Source organism: Harmonia axyridis, chromosome 4 (genome assembly GCF_914767665.1).
Source record: "Harmonia axyridis chromosome 4, icHarAxyr1.1, whole genome shotgun sequence".
In the NCBI taxonomy this organism is placed as follows: Eukaryota; Metazoa; Arthropoda; class Insecta; order Coleoptera; family Coccinellidae; genus Harmonia; species Harmonia axyridis.
The window spans coordinates 37,196,429-37,214,364 of record NC_059504.1 but is presented as its reverse complement, the minus strand read 5'-3'; the positions used below and the strand labels follow the sequence as shown (position 1 = coordinate 37,214,364).

General features: G+C 33.5%; 2 protein-coding genes across 3 annotated transcripts in view; both read right to left on the bottom strand.

The window, feature by feature from the left end:
- The window catches only part of LOC123678702, a 36,367-nt gene extending 25,026 nt beyond the window's left edge, over positions 1–11,341 (bottom strand). Inside the window, exons 1-2 of the mRNA XM_045615848.1 lie at positions 10,884–11,341; positions 4,107–4,294 (exon numbers count right to left, since the gene is read on the bottom strand). Coding sequence (XP_045471804.1) covers positions 4,107–4,294; positions 10,884–11,244 — 549 coding nt within the window. The 5' untranslated portion in view covers positions 11,245–11,341. The remainder of the gene's footprint in view (positions 1–4,106; positions 4,295–10,883) is intronic.
- Positions 11,342–16,716: 5,375 nt separating this feature from the next.
- LOC123678918 overlaps positions 16,717–17,936 on the bottom strand; it is a 49,735-nt gene continuing 48,515 nt past the window's right edge. For both annotated transcript variants that reach the window (XM_045616187.1, XM_045616188.1), the window contains exon 13: positions 16,717–16,944. The gene's annotated coding sequence lies outside the window, so the exon portion shown is untranslated. The remainder of the gene's footprint in view (positions 16,945–17,936) is intronic.

The following is a 17,936-nucleotide window of genomic DNA, read 5'->3' as shown; positions in this document are numbered from 1 at the left end:
GCCAGTGCATCCAGATTGTTTTTCATATTTTTCAATTTCTCTGTCAAGTAAAATCCATCGCATTTCTTCGTAGCATATTTGTAAGGAAAACACTCATCGAATTCTTTAATGAGGATGTTGTACATCTTATCAAATGAATCTTCTGCTGACGCTTCTGTTGAAAAGTCCCGCCATGAATACCGAATCAACCTTTCTCTGTATGCTTTTATATTGTCATCATTAATTATCCTTGTTGTTTTTCTCCCCTTGGTACATACTTTTCGGTTTTTTAATATTGTGAGTATTTGCGCTTTATGGTCTGAGAGGTGCACTTCTGTAGTTTCCATCACAATATTTTCTATACCGTTATTGGTAAATATATTATCTATACAGGTAGAACTAACCCTAGTTATTCTCGACGGTAACAATGTTGTTATTTTCAAGCCATAAGACTTCAAGAGATCTGTCAAGTCTTTCACTTCAGCGTTATCTAATAGAAAATTTACATTGAAGTCACCAGCAATGTAGACATCGTGCTTGCTATATTTTTCCGATATCATCGACAATATTCCATCCACCACTTCCAAAAATAGTTCATAATCTCCTGTTGGTGGTCTGTACACTGCTACTGCGATGGATTTCTGTTTCATTAACTCAACCGCAGCAATTTCCACATGTTGTTCTATTGTGGTATTCACTATTTCTAGAATATTTCTGTATTTCAATTTTTCATTGACCAAAATGACTGCTCCGCCATGTTTTGCATGGCTCACAACAGCTTTATTACTTCCCAAATCGCAGACATTACTGATTTTCCTTTCCTATAACCATGCTGCCGTTGTGAAAAGAAATTGTTTTTTTCAAAGAAATTTACCAGCCTCTTCTTGATCACCACCTCTACCACCTTGGAGAACACCGGTAATATTGATATTGGCCTATAATTTTGCTGTAGACCCGCATCTCCACTTTTATATACAGGAACCACTCGTGCTCTCTTTAGGCTACTCGGAAATATCCCCTCCTCTAAACATTTATTTATAATCTGTGCCAGGGGGTATGATATCTGTTGTTTCACCTTCTTTAATAATATCGTCGAGAGATCATCTATATCTTTCGTTTCCTTTGCTCTAAGACCATCTATAACTAGCTCAATTTCGTGAGGCGTGGTAGGATGAAAGAAACATGAACGTGAGTTATTAATATTTGTATCTCGTAGATATTCATGGGCTGTTTTAGTCGTTGGTAGTATTTCCTTCGCAATAGTTGCTCCCAACTCGCAAAAGTAGTTATTGAAATCTTCTGCGTTGAGAGCCGTATCCGGTATTTGCTTCCGCCCTCTAGTGGTTTCTTTCCTTATGACGTTCCATATAGCTTTCTGTTTGTTACTGGCACTTTCAATATGTGAGGCATTTCTTTCTTTGGTAACTATCGTAATCTCTTGATGGTATTTTTGTTTATGCAGCCTGTACACCTGATAGTCTTCTTCCCTCTTTGTAGTCACCGCTCGAACGGCCAGTGCATCCAGATTGTTTTTCATATTTTTCAATTTCTCTGTCAAGTAAAATCCATCGCATTTCTTCGTAGCATATTTGTAAGGAAAACACTCATCGAATTCTTTAATGAGGATGTTGTACATCTTATCAAATGAATCTTCTGCTGACGCTTCTGTTGAAAAGTCCCGCCATGAATACCGAATCAACCTTTCTCTGTATGCTTTTATATTGTCATCATTAATTATCCTTGTTGTTTTTCTCCCCTTGGTACATACTTTTCGGTTTTTTAATATTGTGAGTATTTGCGCTTTATGGTCTGAGAGGTGCACTTCTGTAGTTTCCATCACAATATTTTCTATACCGTTATTGGTAAATATATTATCTATACAGGTAGAACTAACCCTAGTTATTCTCGACGGTAACAATGTTGTTATTTTCAAGCCATAAGACTTCAAGAGATCTGTCAAGTCTTTCACTTCAGCGTTATCTAATAGAAAATTTACATTGAAGTCACCAGCAATGTAGACATCGTGCTTGCTATATTTTTCCGATATCATCGACAATATTCCATCCACCACTTCCAAAAATAGTTCATAATCTCCTGTTGGTGGTCTGTACACTGCTACTGCGATGGATTTCTGTTTCATTAACTCAACCGCAGCAATTTCCACATGTTGTTCTATTGTGGTATTCACTATTTCTAGAATATTTCTGTATTTCAATTTTTCATTGACCAAAATGACTGCTCCGCCATGTTTTGCATTTTTCCTGCAATATGCGGAACCTACTTCGTAGTTTTTTACTTTCAATGCATTCATTTCTTCGCCTTTTAGCCAGTGCTCCGTCAAACATACCACATCTGCCTTTTTCTCCGCTAAACATGCACTTAACGAGTCAATTTTTCTAGAAATACTCTGTATGTTCAAGTTCAAGAGTTTGAAATTGCAGCTCAAATTCTCTGCTCTCTTTTTTCCTTGTGGTGAAAAAACCTGTATTTCCTAACTAAAATTCCTTTTGGCCATATTTCATGTCGTCTTACCTCCTCCAACATTTTCGCATCAAACCCAATTTTGAAAGATTTATTTCTACTGTGGTTGTTCTCATGCTTTTCAATTTCATCCACTAAAAATTTATTTTCGGGAAATTGACTTTCAAGAAATTTTTGTATGCTGACTAGAGTTGTATTTTCATTAACGTTTCCCACATAGAGCCATGCCAGACGAACAGCACCCCTAAATTCACCCTCAACATTTCTACTACCTATAATTGAGCCAGTAGTATTTTTTCGATGTAGTCTATCTCGCAAGAATTTATCATTTGCACTGTGCATTACATTTGGAGCATTCTGTGATCCAACTGGTTTTTCTTTGCCAACATGCTCTATATCTGTAGTCAGATTTGAATCTCGATCAGCGGATGGTAAACAGATGTCGCTCGACCGAACTCCTCGACTGTTTCGTCCATTTTCCTCTACATTATCGAATGTATTCTTCTTTCTTACAATCTTTCCACTTTTGGAATTTTCACTTTCATTTACAGATGGCGCTTTTTTTAAGTTTTCATTCACAATAAGAGATGGTGCTTCTCTTACAGGAATTGACTTTGATATTGGGTCGGCAATTCCTGCTTTTTCTGACAAAATTTTTGTTTCCAGTTTTTCTAAAAGATTGTTATGCCTTTTCAGTATACTTATTTTATCCTTAAGTTCATCAATCAATATGTTCTTTTGTTCAATTATTATAACCGGAAGTTGTAGAGATCTGAAAATATTTTAGGGAAAAAGATCATTATCTCAAATCCCAATATGCAGATTTTCAGCTCAAAATTATATTTAGTTTTCCATATGAACGTCTAATAAGCCAGCCTGGTGAAACCAGTCAAAAAAGGAAACTTGCGTTCAAGCAGCATGTTATGGGGTACGTGATAGACCATAGGAATGAGGAAAGCTGTAGCGATTTCAATAGAAAGAGCCAAAAAGAAGAAATGCGGAAAATTTGGAAAATGAATTATGAATCTCTTTCTAATTTATAAATTGATCTTGTGATCAGTGATTTTCAGTTGCAAAATATTAAATTCAATACATGTTTATTTGGGTCGTTAGACTTGTTACTCTAAGATTTAATCATTTAATTGTTTTGCCAATTAGATCAACACATTAATAAGTGATTAACAGGTCCGTATTCACAATGATGGTGAATTCTAAGTTGGTACATAAAATGTTAAAAAGAATGAATATTGATCATTACCTTAGATACAACCCTCGTAATAATCATGAGAATCTAATAAAGCATTCAATATTCATATTGGTTCAAAATTTTTTATGAAATGCATAATTATTCAATGTTCAAGATTACAGTACCTAATCAAAGAAACTAATATGAATTTTTCAGGGATCAAATTTACTTTTAATTCCCCGAGGATTGAAAGTGACTCTTTATTCCATCAAATGAAGGATGAAAATAACTTTTTATTACGGAAATTAAATTAATTACTTGATCACTCTGCTATTATCAAATAGACATAAAAAATAAATCAGTGGCACTCGTTTGGGGGTATCGAAAACATTCACATGTTGGTGATCGAAAGATATCGAAAATTAGGATTCTGTATACTTTTTTGAAGTGAGTAACTTACCGCTGGATCCATCAGTTGCACCGGATTTTCCTCCAAGTATTGCAGGACATCAGCCAAGGAAATGACGCCATAAATCAGGATCCTGATATCTGCTAGTAATAAATAATTTAGAAGTTCCAAGGTCGTTTCTAATTGGAATGTTGGACGTTTTTTCCGGAATATTGCTTTCAACTGTTTAACATAATCCCCTACAACAATAAAAAAGGTTGTTGAAACTAGAATGAGAACCCTTATTCGGATATTATCATCAATCGATCCATTTAATCGAAATTACAAAGAATTTTCAGGAAAGAAATTGATTGAAAAACAAAGAAAAATTTTTTTGCGAGACAAAAACAAACACAAATTGTTCAATCACAAATACAATTGTCAACTAAATAAAATAATTAAATTGAAGAAATTAAATTCAGTAATTTCTGGAAACTTGGACAACTTGTATAATCGAAATATTCAGCTTCCTCCAAGTGACTTTGGATATACTATAACAAAACATTCATATCTTTGGTAAATGACTGATGAATCTACTGTAAATAAAGAGCAGATGAATAATCTGAAAATAGTATAGTTCTGTAGCAGTGATTAGTGAGTATAAAGTAGCAATTAAAGTGGAGAATTTTTCGAAATTCAATCCTATATTTTCTCGTGCCGACTGACTAATTGACTTATTTTTCCATGAGGGGTAGAGATTTCTAGTACCTCAGATGTCAAAAATACTGGTGTGTTCATTGAGATTTCATTTAAGATAACTCTGGCTACTTGGTTGGGCATGGGTCCCTTTTCCTCCTTAGAGTTGAGCTATACAAAGGATTGACCAATCAACGACATCCTTTCAAAATTTTCATTTAGATATTCTGTCAAAAGTTGATCGACTTTTGATTTGACCTCAAAACGATATGGGTTGAAAAACGACGTGAGCGCTAAGTGAGCGAAAGTGACAATTCAAAAAGATAGAGAATTTTCCAAGGAATACTGTGATGATATTTTCTCTTCAACTCCATATGAAACATTTTCGAGTAAAATTCATTTATCTACTCGACAATTGATCTGACAGAAACAAAATTTTTGATATTGTTTATAAATATAAAAATTAGATCATTGGTGTAACCCCTTCTTACAGACCCCCCCCAAAAAACGTAGTGCTTTTTTTGCTTGGGGGGGGGGGGGTAATCGAAAAATTTTTTTGACGACAACGTTGACTCATGTCAGTAATGTGGGAAAAAGAGGTTTGATAACGAAGTTTGAAACTAATTACTCGAAATAATTTTTTTAATTACCAATTCTATCGTTCTTATCTTATACTAGGTGTTCCCGAATAGGAGAATTTTAAGAATAAAATATCCCATTTACATGATCCCGCAAACGCTTTAGTCTTCGAGATACAGAGTTTTTCTTGTTGTCCTACTTTTTTGTGATGCTACACCAGTTTATCGAATCATTATTAATTTCAGCTACTGAATTGGTATAGTTATTTATAATACAAGTGCAGAAGGCATTGATATTCTTCCACGAGTTCAAAATTCAAAAACGAGCCACGAAGTGGCGAGTTTTGGAATGAACGAGTGGTAGAATGAGCCTTCTGTACGAGTATTATACATTATTTTCTCTAATTCATTTCATTCTTATTGAAATTAATGAAATATTTCCATAAATATCATTTAGTGATTTTTGAATCGAAAAATGTTGGTTGGCAGAACTGATTTCTTTAAGGCAAATTGATGAATTGACAGATAAAGCCGTGGCGGAAAGTTCGGAGTACCAACATATAATAATAAAATATAACCATGAAAACAGTGCGTTTCTGATATATTCTCGCACGATTTTGTTCTACAAGATGTGGAAGAATGAACGGAATAACCACAGAATTAGAGAATAGTTATTTATAATACAAGTGCAGAAGGCATTGATATTCTTCCACGAGTTCAAAATTCGAAAATGAGCCACGAAATGGCGAGTTTTCGAATGAACAAGTGGTAGAATGAGCCTTCTGTACGAGTATTATACATTATTTTCTCTAATTCGTTGCATTTTTATTGAAATTAATGAATTATTTCCATAAATATCATTTAGTAATTTTTGCATTGAAAAATGTTGGTTGGCAGAACTGATTTATTTAAGGCCAATGGACTAGTTAAGTGATGTTGATTATACTATATTTGACACGATAGAATCAAAATATAGAGCAAAACTGATAAATCAGTGAAAAAATTTTGAAAATCCATCAGTAAATGACTGAGAAATAGATTATTTAAATTTACGTAGTTTAGCGCGGAACGTCTTTGGTCTTGCCTGTGATCGCTACACCATAAATTGCGTTTAAATACTTAACCGCGCCAAGGCTCTCGCGCCGTTTGTAGTTGTACAGTGTAGTTTTAACTCGAGTTTTGTTTTTATGTCACCATAATGGAAGAAGGCTTCGTGAAAGGACAAAGTGACAATTTGCCTAAAATAGATATATTCGCAGTGATGGAGTTTTTTCTTCCAATCCATCTTCTGTCAGTGCAGAAATAAAAGGAGTTAAACTTTTCAAGTAAGTATCTACTTTTGAGTTTGCTTCATCATGGTTCAACTTATAACGATGATTTATTCAAAAAACGTTTCATAAACAGTTTGTAGTTGAGTACTGGTTGTTGAAGTCTATCAATGGCCAAACATATTTAAGTGAGGACTAAAAAGTAAAAAGAGAAAATAGTAATTTTTCGGCAACCGTCCGGGAAGTGCTCACTTCCCGGACGCTTTTTCTCTGAGAAAGTAGCATTTCCCGGCCTAGTCCGGAAAGTACGTACTTCCCGGACTAGGCCGGAAAAGAATCATAAAATCCATAGCAACCGAGATAACGACTGACAGTTCATATGAAATTAGTTGTCAAAAATTTGCATGTTTTTTGATCGCAATCGCAATAAAATATGGAAAGCAGCAGTGATAGTGTTATTTTACATGGTTGCCGAAAAAATATTGTACGCAACACGCCCGAAAATGGTTTTTTAGGACTCACAGACTTCCAGGACTCGCTTACGCTCGTCCTGGAATTTTGTCTATTCGTCCAAAAGAACCCTATTTTCTGGACTTGTTACGTAAATTACTATTACGTAACAAGTCCGGAAAATAGGGTTTTTTTGGACGAATAGACAAAATTCCAGGACGAGCGTAAGCCAGTCCTGGAAGTCTGTGAGTCCAAAAAAACCATTTTCGGGCGTGTTGCGTACAATATTTTTTCGGCAACCATGTAAAATAACACTATCGCTGCTGCTTTCCATATTTTATTGCGATTGCGATCAAAAAACATGGAAATTTTGACAACTAATTTCATATGAACTGTCAGCCGTTATCTCGGTTGCTATGGATTCTATGATTCTTTTCCGGCCTAGTCCGGGAAGTACGTACTTTCCGGACTAGGCCGGGAAATGCTACTTTCTCAGAGAAAAAGCGTCCGGGAAGTGAGCACTTCCCGGACGGTTGCCGAAAAAAGTAATTTATATGTATGTACAGGGTGTTCTGATTTGTTTCCGACAAACTGAAATGGGTGATAGATCAAATCATTTTAAGCAAAAAAGTTCCTATGAACATGGGTCCGGAAATGCTTCGATTCCGAGATACAGGGTGTTAAAGTTGAAAAAAAAATTCGCGTTTTCTTTAATATGTTTTGACTGCTTCGAAATCCTTTTATGGAATTATTTCTATTCAAATATTTAATTTAAATTCATTTTGAAAATTTCTAAGGCGAAATGCATGCAGATTTTCTATTGCCCACTAATAAGTAGAAGTGGTATGCTATGTAATTGTTATTTTTATGTGTTCTGAATATTCTGTTTCCTGAAATATTGAGTTGTTGGGATGCTTCACAAATACTGAGTTTTTTTATTTTCTTCGAAGGTCTGTAAAATCCTATTTCTCTTCAGATGATTTCTTCTTTGTATGCTTCGTTCAGGCCTTTGGTAACCAAAACCATTTTCCTGTATTTGTTGATAAGCTATTAACTTAGTTAACTATAATTATAATTAATGACATCTAAATCTGACATGATTATTCTGGTTTTCAATGGCAATCACAATGGATTTAAAATGGCTATACTCAATGACAGATTTAAAGTGTGTTAGGTTTAGATGTCATTAATTATAATTAACTAAGTTGATAGCTTATCAACAAATACAGAAAAATGGTATTGGTTACCAAAAGCCCGAACGAAGCATGCAAATAAGAAATCATCTACAGAGAAATAGGATTTTACAGACCTTCGAAGAAAATAAAAAATTCAGTATTCGTAAAGCATCCCAACAACTCAATATTTCAGGAAACAGAATATTCAGAACACTTAAAAACAATAATTACATAGCATACCACTTCTACTTATTAGTGGGCAATAGAAAATCCGCATGCATTTCGCCTTAGAAATTTTCAAAATAAATTTAAATTAAATATTTGAATAGGAATAATTTTATGAAAGAATTTCGAAGCAGTCGAAACATATTAAAGAAAACGTGAATTAGTTTTTCAACTTCAACACCCTGTATCTCGGAAACGAAGCATTTCCGGACCCATGTTCATATGAACTTTTTTGCTTAAAATGATGTGATCTTTCACCCATTTCAGTTTGTCGGAAACAAATCAGAACACCCTGTATATAGTAAGTTATTTCAGCCATCGTGTAACGAACAAAACACGACACGAACGGCACAAGTGATTGTACACCAATGAATTCGTAAGCACTCTGCGAATACCAGTCGTCTAGTGTGTGACGTCACGACACTTACACGTACTATGAAATTATTCTTCCAAGCGCAACTTCAAAGTCCCATAACTTTTTCATTTCTAGAGATATTTCAATGATTCTTCCACATTTTTGTTTCATTTTACTTAAATTTTTAGAATTAATCCTCAACAAAAAAATGAAAACTAGTCCATTGATGAATTGACAGATAAAGCCGTGGCGGAAAGTTCGGAGTACCAACATAGAATAATAAAATATAACCATGAAAACTGTGCGTTTCTGATATATTCTCGCACGATTTTGTTCTACAAGATGTGGAAGAATGAACGGAATAACCACAGAATTAGAGAAAATAACTTCAACGTGGAAAGCTAATCGACCGTATAGTAGCTGAAATTCTTAGCGGGTAACGATGGACCTCAGGTACGAGTAATTTGACATGATGTATTGCCCTTATTCAAATAAGGGGTCAGTAATGTCAGGTACGAGTACTTTGACATGATGTCTTGCCATTATTCAAATGCAAGGCCAGTAATGCCCATTTGGGGATTTGTCCAAAAGTTTAGGGAAAAATTTTGGGTTTACGGGGAATAAGATAAATAAATAGGTAATCATTCTCTTTATCTGTTAATTGAATGTATATAAGGACTTCCAAGTTCAATTGAATTGAATAATTTTCTCGGATGAAATTCAGCTATTTTTAATTTGGAAAACATTATGACAAAAACATTTTAAAAACTTGACAAATTCCTTCTTTATTTCCTAAAGAAGTTTTCGTAAGAATGCAAGTCATTAGTTTCGTTTCATAAAGTTCTCTTTTGAATTAAGGAAAGAAAATTGAATATTTTTTTATTGCAATTAAACTCATAATTTCATTGAAAAATGTGTTCATAAATTATGAACGAAATGACCTCCACCATTCCTTATACAAGCACTTGCCTTCTTTTTTATTTTTCTCAGTTGTTACTTTCTGTCTGAAATTTACTATCAATCTTCTTGCTGTTTCATCTATTCTCTCCACAATTTGTGCATATGTATGTATTTCTCTTTCATACACTGTATCTTTTAAACATGAAAATCTAACGGTGTTAGATGCAAACAAATATATTCCAGTGAAATACTCTTTATTTTTATTCAGCAATGACGACGTTTCGGCTATTGTTTGTAGCCATTCTCAAGACATAATGAAATAAGTATTTCTACAACAGAGTAAGCACCATCGTTATTATTATTTGCATTCATGATATCTGAGATGCGAAAACATATATAATAATGATAATAATAAGAGTTTATTCAAAAAAAATTTTTTTTTAATTAAGTAAGAAATTAAGTAAGGTGAGAAATCTTTTAAAAAACACAAGAACTGAAATATTTCGGAAACTGTTAATTTTCGGATATCAATAAATATGGTTCAAATGACAGCAAATGAGTCATACTAACACGTCCTCCAAGGTTCACGTCTAATTTGGAAATACTCTGTATATTATACAAATTTCAAGGTTGTTTATAACAAATAAATGTTAATCCTAACAAATAGAAAACATCAATGTTATAGAAGTATACTGAGAAAAAACTTTCTTTTACTCATGAGAAGAGCACAATTATTGAATCAATAATAACTAAAACTAAGAAGAGAGGGGTTTTCCTAGAAGAATATTAATTGAAAGAAATTAATAAAAATACTTGAATGATGAATATTGCCTTGAAATGATAATAATCTTTATCGATTATGAAATCAAATTCTAAAAATTTTATAGCCCTGAAACAATTGGAGTAAAGTCTCATTTTAACGATGAGAGTACTCTCACGATAGTACCTAGGTACACCTATGATAGTAACTATCGCAGGAACTATTACCTTATTAACTACTCGATGGTTACTATAGCACTGTCGCGACAGCGTTATAGGAATATCACAATAGTACTATCATGAATAGTATCATCCTGAAAATAAACCCTAACATAGATAAGCAAAAATTAGAAAAACATTGGAAAATGTATTCTGCTGTCATATAAAATTTCAAAATTTAATAAAAAGACAATAAATATTTTTTTAATGACAAAATTACTTACCCTCCATCAAAGTACTCAGACGATGCCATACACTATTGCGATATTCTTCATCTGATTTACTATCTTTTTCAAGATCATAATTCAAAGATTCCTGAACTGTATTCAAATCCAATTCGGGGCTAAAATCTAATGATATGAGGTCTTCGTCATCTTGTCTATAGTAGCTGAGTGGAAAGTAATTTGTTCCAAAAGATTTCTCCAAACAGTTTACTCCGAATTCTTCATGAGACAATGGTTTGTCGTCTTCCGAATTTTCTATTTCTCCATCAGAAGATAAAGAAACATCAGCCTCAAATTCGGCAGGATTCTTCTTGATGATATACAACGTTATAATTCCTTCACCAATTGCTTCGACGTTCATTTTGAACAACACATAAAAAATCAAAATATTATGGAACTTTCATCACGAACAACAAGTGATGTACACTGGTACATGCAAATTGAAAATGAAACCTACGCACTGGTTTCAAAGTACGTAAATTCTGAATTGTTCGTATTTTCGAAGGGTGGGGTAATACCTGGAATTGTAGGCGTTAGTACTCGTTATTCACACAGGCAATACCAAAACAATTACTTTCGAAATGCAAAATTTACCTCAACATACCCAAACTATGGAAGAATTTTGAACCCAGCAGGTAAGAAATCTTTTGGCTCTTAAATGTTTCTGATGCTTAATAAATTGTTAGTGAATATTTTTATAATTTTTTATTATCTTCAAACTGAAAATTACTTCCAGATTATTGTCATGGGTTTTATTCTGCTATTAGTAGATAATATAAAATTTTGAAATATATTTGTTGATGAGAATACGCTCTATTAGGGATGACGTCACATTTCGCCATTTTAGTTCTCCTGTCAGTGTCCGGAATCCAAACAAATGAATTGTCATTCAATATTAGTACAGTGTCGTTAAATAAATTGGCTTATTTTGATAAATAAGTTCATTTAAAGAACGATTTTACTCTAAATCGATAGACAGAAGGAACGAAATTTATGCCAGTAAATTTGAACTTGAAGTTCAAACTAATAAACACGGATTTTTACGAAATCTGGGGAATGATACAGGATTCGAACTTACTGGTATTAGGTTATTTCGTTACTTCTGTCTATCAATTAATACTGAAACCGTTCCTCAAATACTCTTACTCATGAAAATAAGCCAATTCCTTCAACGACACCGTACTAATTTGAATGACAATTTATTTGTTTGGATTCCGAACACTGACAGGAGAACTGAAATGGCGGTGCGTGACGTCACACTAATAGAGCGTGAATTGTTTGCAAGGGCGTAGAAATAGGGGTGGTACTAGGGTAGAATTCTCGCAAAGACGAAGAACAAAATTATTACATAAAATGAACCAATAATCATTTTACTTTCCTTTGAAATCCACATGGCAGTAAAAAATCGAACCTTTTTACGGTTTATGAGAGAATTATCGCTTTCAAGATGAGTACTTTTATTGCATTACAAGCTCGTCTTCGTCCGAGGTTTATAATTTTCCTTTATCTATTCGCTTTGTCGTCCCCTTACTTTCCATCTGTGATTTTTGCATTCGTCATCAGTATACACTTACCAGTTGTTTTCGGTTTTTTGTATCATTCTCGTCACAAAATTTCAATACTGTAGGTATCAAAGAACTGAATTGAGTAATTCGCATAAAAAATTGTCTGGGATGTGTTGTTTTGGTGAACCGTTGGTAATTTAGAAAAATGTAAAAAGAAACTCTGGTCCAGTACTATACTTTTTCGTTTGTTATAGTTTTATCGTATCTGCTATTGATTTCGAGAAAAAAATTTCAAACATTTATCTAGTAATCCTAAGGAAAATCCAAATTAATATTAGGATCCAGCTAGTTAGCTGTAATGAATGAATTAAAAGTTTTGGAATTGATTTACCCACTCCATAGCAAGGAATAATAAAGATTTTATAAACTGATATAAGCATTACTGAAAAGTACTACGCACTAGAAAACCTTATATCTCGAAATCAATATTCATGGGACTTTTTATTCTTAAAATTATTCAAGGAATCTCTAATTTTCCTCCGTAGCTCTAATTTAGGAACACCCAGTATAATGTTAGAACAAACGAATTGGTAATAAAAAATTTTTTCGAGTAATTTGGTTCAAACTTGGTTATCAAAATTTTTTTTGTACATCACAGATATGAGTAAACGTTATCGTCAAAAAATTTGTTTTCGATTATCCCCAAGAAAAAACAGATCTACGCCCTTGATTGTTTGTTTTTTGTAATGGAGATAAAGACAATTGTTCGCGATACACTTACTTATGCTGACATTCGTTCTTAGGCTTGGGAGTGTATTCTGCATTTGCGCCTGCGCTATTCATTACGAGTTTGATGAAGTTGTGTTTAGTTTGTGAAACTGTGAAAGTCATATTATTATATTTGTGCTTGGGACGTTAGTGTCTAGAACTGCTTTCCGTTTTTTGTTATTTCATGCGAGTTTGTGATCAATAATCATTATTTAAAATGCCGAATAATGCGCTGTAGCTACGTGCACAAGCTGTAATAAAAATGTTGAAAGTGTGAAGTAATATACTTTTCTCTAATTCTGTGGTTATTCCGTTCATTCTTCCACATCTTGTAGAACAAAATCGTGCGAGAATATATCTTAAACGCACAGTTTTCATGGTTATATTTTATTATTCTATGTTGGCACTCCGAACTTTCCGCTACGGCTTTATCTGTCAATTCATCAATTTGCCTTAAAGAAATCAGTTCTGCCAACCAACATTTTTCAATGCAAAAATCACCAAATTATATTTATGGAAATCTTTCATTAATTTCAATGAAAATGCAATGAATTAGAGAAAATAATGTATAATACTCGTACAGAAGGCTCATTCTACCACTCGTTCATTCCAAAACTCGCCACTTCGTGGCTCGTTTTTGAATTTTGAACTCGTGGAAGAATATCAATGCCTTCTGCACTTGTATTATAAATAACTATTCCAAATGATAAACAATGAATAATCGCACGCAGAAATATTATATTTTAAAGTGCTCGAAGAAAATTAGAAAAAACAATTGTAAAATTCACTAATTTTAGAAAATAGTGCTCTGTATTTAATATTTGGTTTATTATTTTGCAGTGTTTTTATATGCTCATTTTCATTTCATTTAATAAAATATTTATAAAAGTTTTATCTCTACTTTCCTTTACAAAACTGATATTATCAAAATAATTATTTATCATTGATCAAAGTAAAGTAAAGTCTGTCTTAACAGTCTTTAAGGAAACATTTACCTCATCGGTTTTCAAAAATAATTAATTATACAACAAATATTTTTTCCCTACTATCCTTCAGAGCCGTATCTAGGAAGTAGCAAAGGTGGCACAAGCCACGGGCGCAAGGTCGGCAGGGGCGCCCAAAAATATAACAAAAATATATTGGAGCACCAGGCGAAATAATTCAAAAGATCTCAACCCGGTTTTCATGTATATATACGCCTCTTAACGAGCGATACCGAGGAATTTGGATTCTGGAAACTTTTAAAATATTGCTATCCATCCCTAGAATTTGTGTACTAAGCCTAAAATCAATATCAACAAAACTTTAATTTAAGGTAAGAAACTACATATACAGCCACTTTTTCAATGGGATTGTATTGGTAACTTTTAAACCATAAGAATTAGAAGGTCGGTCAGATGGAGAAAAAGTTGCATGCATAGAAGCATTATCAAGCAGTTCAAACAAATCGAAATTATCAGGGCCGGTTATTGAGATATCATAAGAAAAGTAAATTCTGTCATTATGATTTTTCTTTTTTTCCCACTTTATTTCAAATATTATCAGAAAATGTTACAGGAATTTTTTATTCGACAGTGAATTGTTCTCAATTTGACGTAATCAGATTTCGTATTCAACGTTTCGTGCTCTCTGGGCCACCCTCAACCTAATTTTTTCAATACGGACCTGTATATTTTATGACACTTTTCGAAATAACTTTTAACGCTGAATTCGACGATATATCATACAATGTTATTCAAAGTTTATTTTCAGGTGATTTCCAAAATTTGTATATCCGTAATGTAAGAAAGAAAGGTTTGATAATGAAGTTTCAACAAAAAACTACTCGAAATAATAGCATTTTTTGATTACCAATTCGATTGTTCTTACCTTATACAGGGTGTTCTCAAAGTGGAGGTACAGAGGAAAATGAGAGATTCCTTGAAAAATGTTAAGATTAAAAAGTCCTACAAACATGGGGCCGCACAGGTTTTGTTTGCTAGATACAGAGTGTTTTTTGTAGTCCTACTTTTTTTGTGATGCTTATAACAGTTGATAGAACCTTCATTATTATTTTCTACACATTGGGTAAATAAGTGTGATTTATTTATCACAGCTTATTGGATTTCTGAACTAATTTTCCTGAGGATTACTGAGGAAATTCTGCAATTTTTTTCACGAAATCGGTAGCAGATACGACAAAAAACCAAAAAGTTTAGTACTGGATCAGAGTTTATTTCTACATTTTTTTTTAAACTACCAGTGTTCCACGAAAAAAAGTTCTGCTGATAAGTAGCGGGCACTCATCCAGAAAAAATATCACCCTGTAGATTTACATTCAAAATTTGATATCACATGATGAAAATTTCAAATTGAAAGAGCTACCCCTAGTACCCCCCATTTCTAGGCTCTTGTACACAGAGAGAGCCAAATTGGACACTCTTGAAAGTGAAGTCCTATTTCAATCAAAATAAAAATTAAAAAAACTTAAATCAGCCGAAGGGTTCAAGAGAAAATGAACCAAAAACTGCGTTGAGTTTTTTCCATTTCAAAAATTTTTCGGGTATCCATATTAAAAAGGTGGAGGATTTTCAGTCACAAGAAACAATTATTATAATTTACATTTCATTCAACTACTGCTGAATAAAGTCTGAATTAAAATTATGGTATGGGTATCGGTAAATGAGTCATTAGGTATATATTAGGTCATGTTATATTTCACTAAATTCATATCACAAAACTAATATATGTATTCTAAAAATATATCACACAAATATGGGGTGTTTTTTTCAAGGTATATAACTTAAAGTTGGCATTACTGTACAAGATGGCGACCGATTTAACAGCTGTCAAGTGATGTATCCTCAGTTTGGTTTGGCAATTCATCATGAATAGACTCACGCCTGAAAAACGCTTGCAAATAGTGCAATTTTTTTTAGAAAATAATGGTTCTGTGCGGAATACGTATCGCGCACTACGTCCATTAGCGATGAAGCGCACTTCTGGTTGAATGGCTACGTCAACATTGTGGAATCATTGGTCCGTACTTCTTCAAAAACGATGATGGCCAGAACGTTACAGTCAATGGTGATCGGTATAGAGCCATGATTACTAACTTTTTCATTCCTGAATTGAACAACCATGATGTCCAGGAGCTGTGGTTCCTACAAGACGGCACAACATATCACACAGCTCGTGCCACAATCGATTTATTGAAAGACACGTTTGGTGACCGCCTAATTTCACGTTTTGGACCTGTGAATTGGCCTTCAAGATCTTGTGATTTAACACCGCTAGACTACTTTCTGTGGGGCTATGTAAAGTCATTGGTCTATGCGGATAAGCCACAAACCCTTGACCATTCGGAAGACAACATTCGCCGTGTTATTGCCGATATACGGCCTTAAATGTTGGAAAAATTCATCGAAAATTGGACGTCCAGACTCCAGATTGGACTACATCCGAGCCAGCCGTGGCGGTCATATGCCAGAAATCATATTTAAAATATAATGCCACAAGATTATCTTGCGATAAATAAAATTCATGTCAATCGAATAATCCATCGTTGGTTCATTGCAATTTAAAGTTCTATAGCTCTAAAAAAACACCCTTTATAACATAAATATCGAAAAACTATTCTTAAATATTTAATAAAATAACCATACATAGTAAAATATAATAAAATAAATAAATTTGGGCATAATCACACTGCCGACAAATGGATTTTAAAATTCTTTTCGCACCAATATTTCCTTAAAAAGTATTCCTTGTTTGGTATATATATTTTCTCTGACCACAAGGGTTGAAGTCTGAAAAATAAAATAACAAATTTTAAAAAATTTTCACAAACTCATTACATGACAAATCACTAATAAAAAACTCAGCCGCAACGGTTGTGGAACTAGGTATCACGCTCTCTTGTTCTTGAAGTCAGTCCTCAATAGATTATCATAGATTATTTTTGCACTCAAAGAGTATCGTTTATTTGAAAGAGCTGAAATTCCTACGAAATCATTTATATCTCAACCTGAAAATCTGTACCAATCAAATTTAATCGTAACCGGACAAGAAGCACGCATGATATAAAAATTCCGAAAAATTCTGTCTACATAGTCAAAACAAGACCTACATCCGAAAAAATTAAATCGTTCAAGACCCAATCCGAACATACAAAACTAATTTCGGCAAAGTCGAATGATCGGAAGGCGGGAACTACAAGTTTACGTATTTTCAAGGCGGACCCTAAAGAAAGAGAGAGCTAAATTGTATGGTATCATGCATCTACAGCCCAAACACGATATCCACATCAAATTCAAGTTCTTCAGAAAGATCTTAAACGCATTTAGCAAACGGAAATTTTGAAATAGAAAACCAAAGGTAGTGGAAACATTGGAATCACTTTTGGTCTCCGATTTAAAAAATTTATACTTACAAAATTCGTTTCAAGTCATAACAGCTTTGGTTTAGTGTCTGTCTGTCGGTATATGTATATCCACACATCCTTGTTACAGCCTAAACTTATAGAAGTCTTATTATATTTTGATAAAATTTGGCATGGAACCTTAGATTATGTCATACACAATTCTGGTTTTCTAGATGAAAGGAAGGACGTTGAGAATGCGCAAAATTAAAATTTCTGTTATTTCTTCCGTTCTATTTGGTGTACAACTTTGCTTCCGCTTTTTTGCAATAGATGGCTGTAGCAGTAAGTTATAATCGAAGTAATTGATCGTAGATGTCATACAATAAGTTTAGGTATTTGTAAACATAACGCCATCGAAACATTATTCGATTTGTGTCT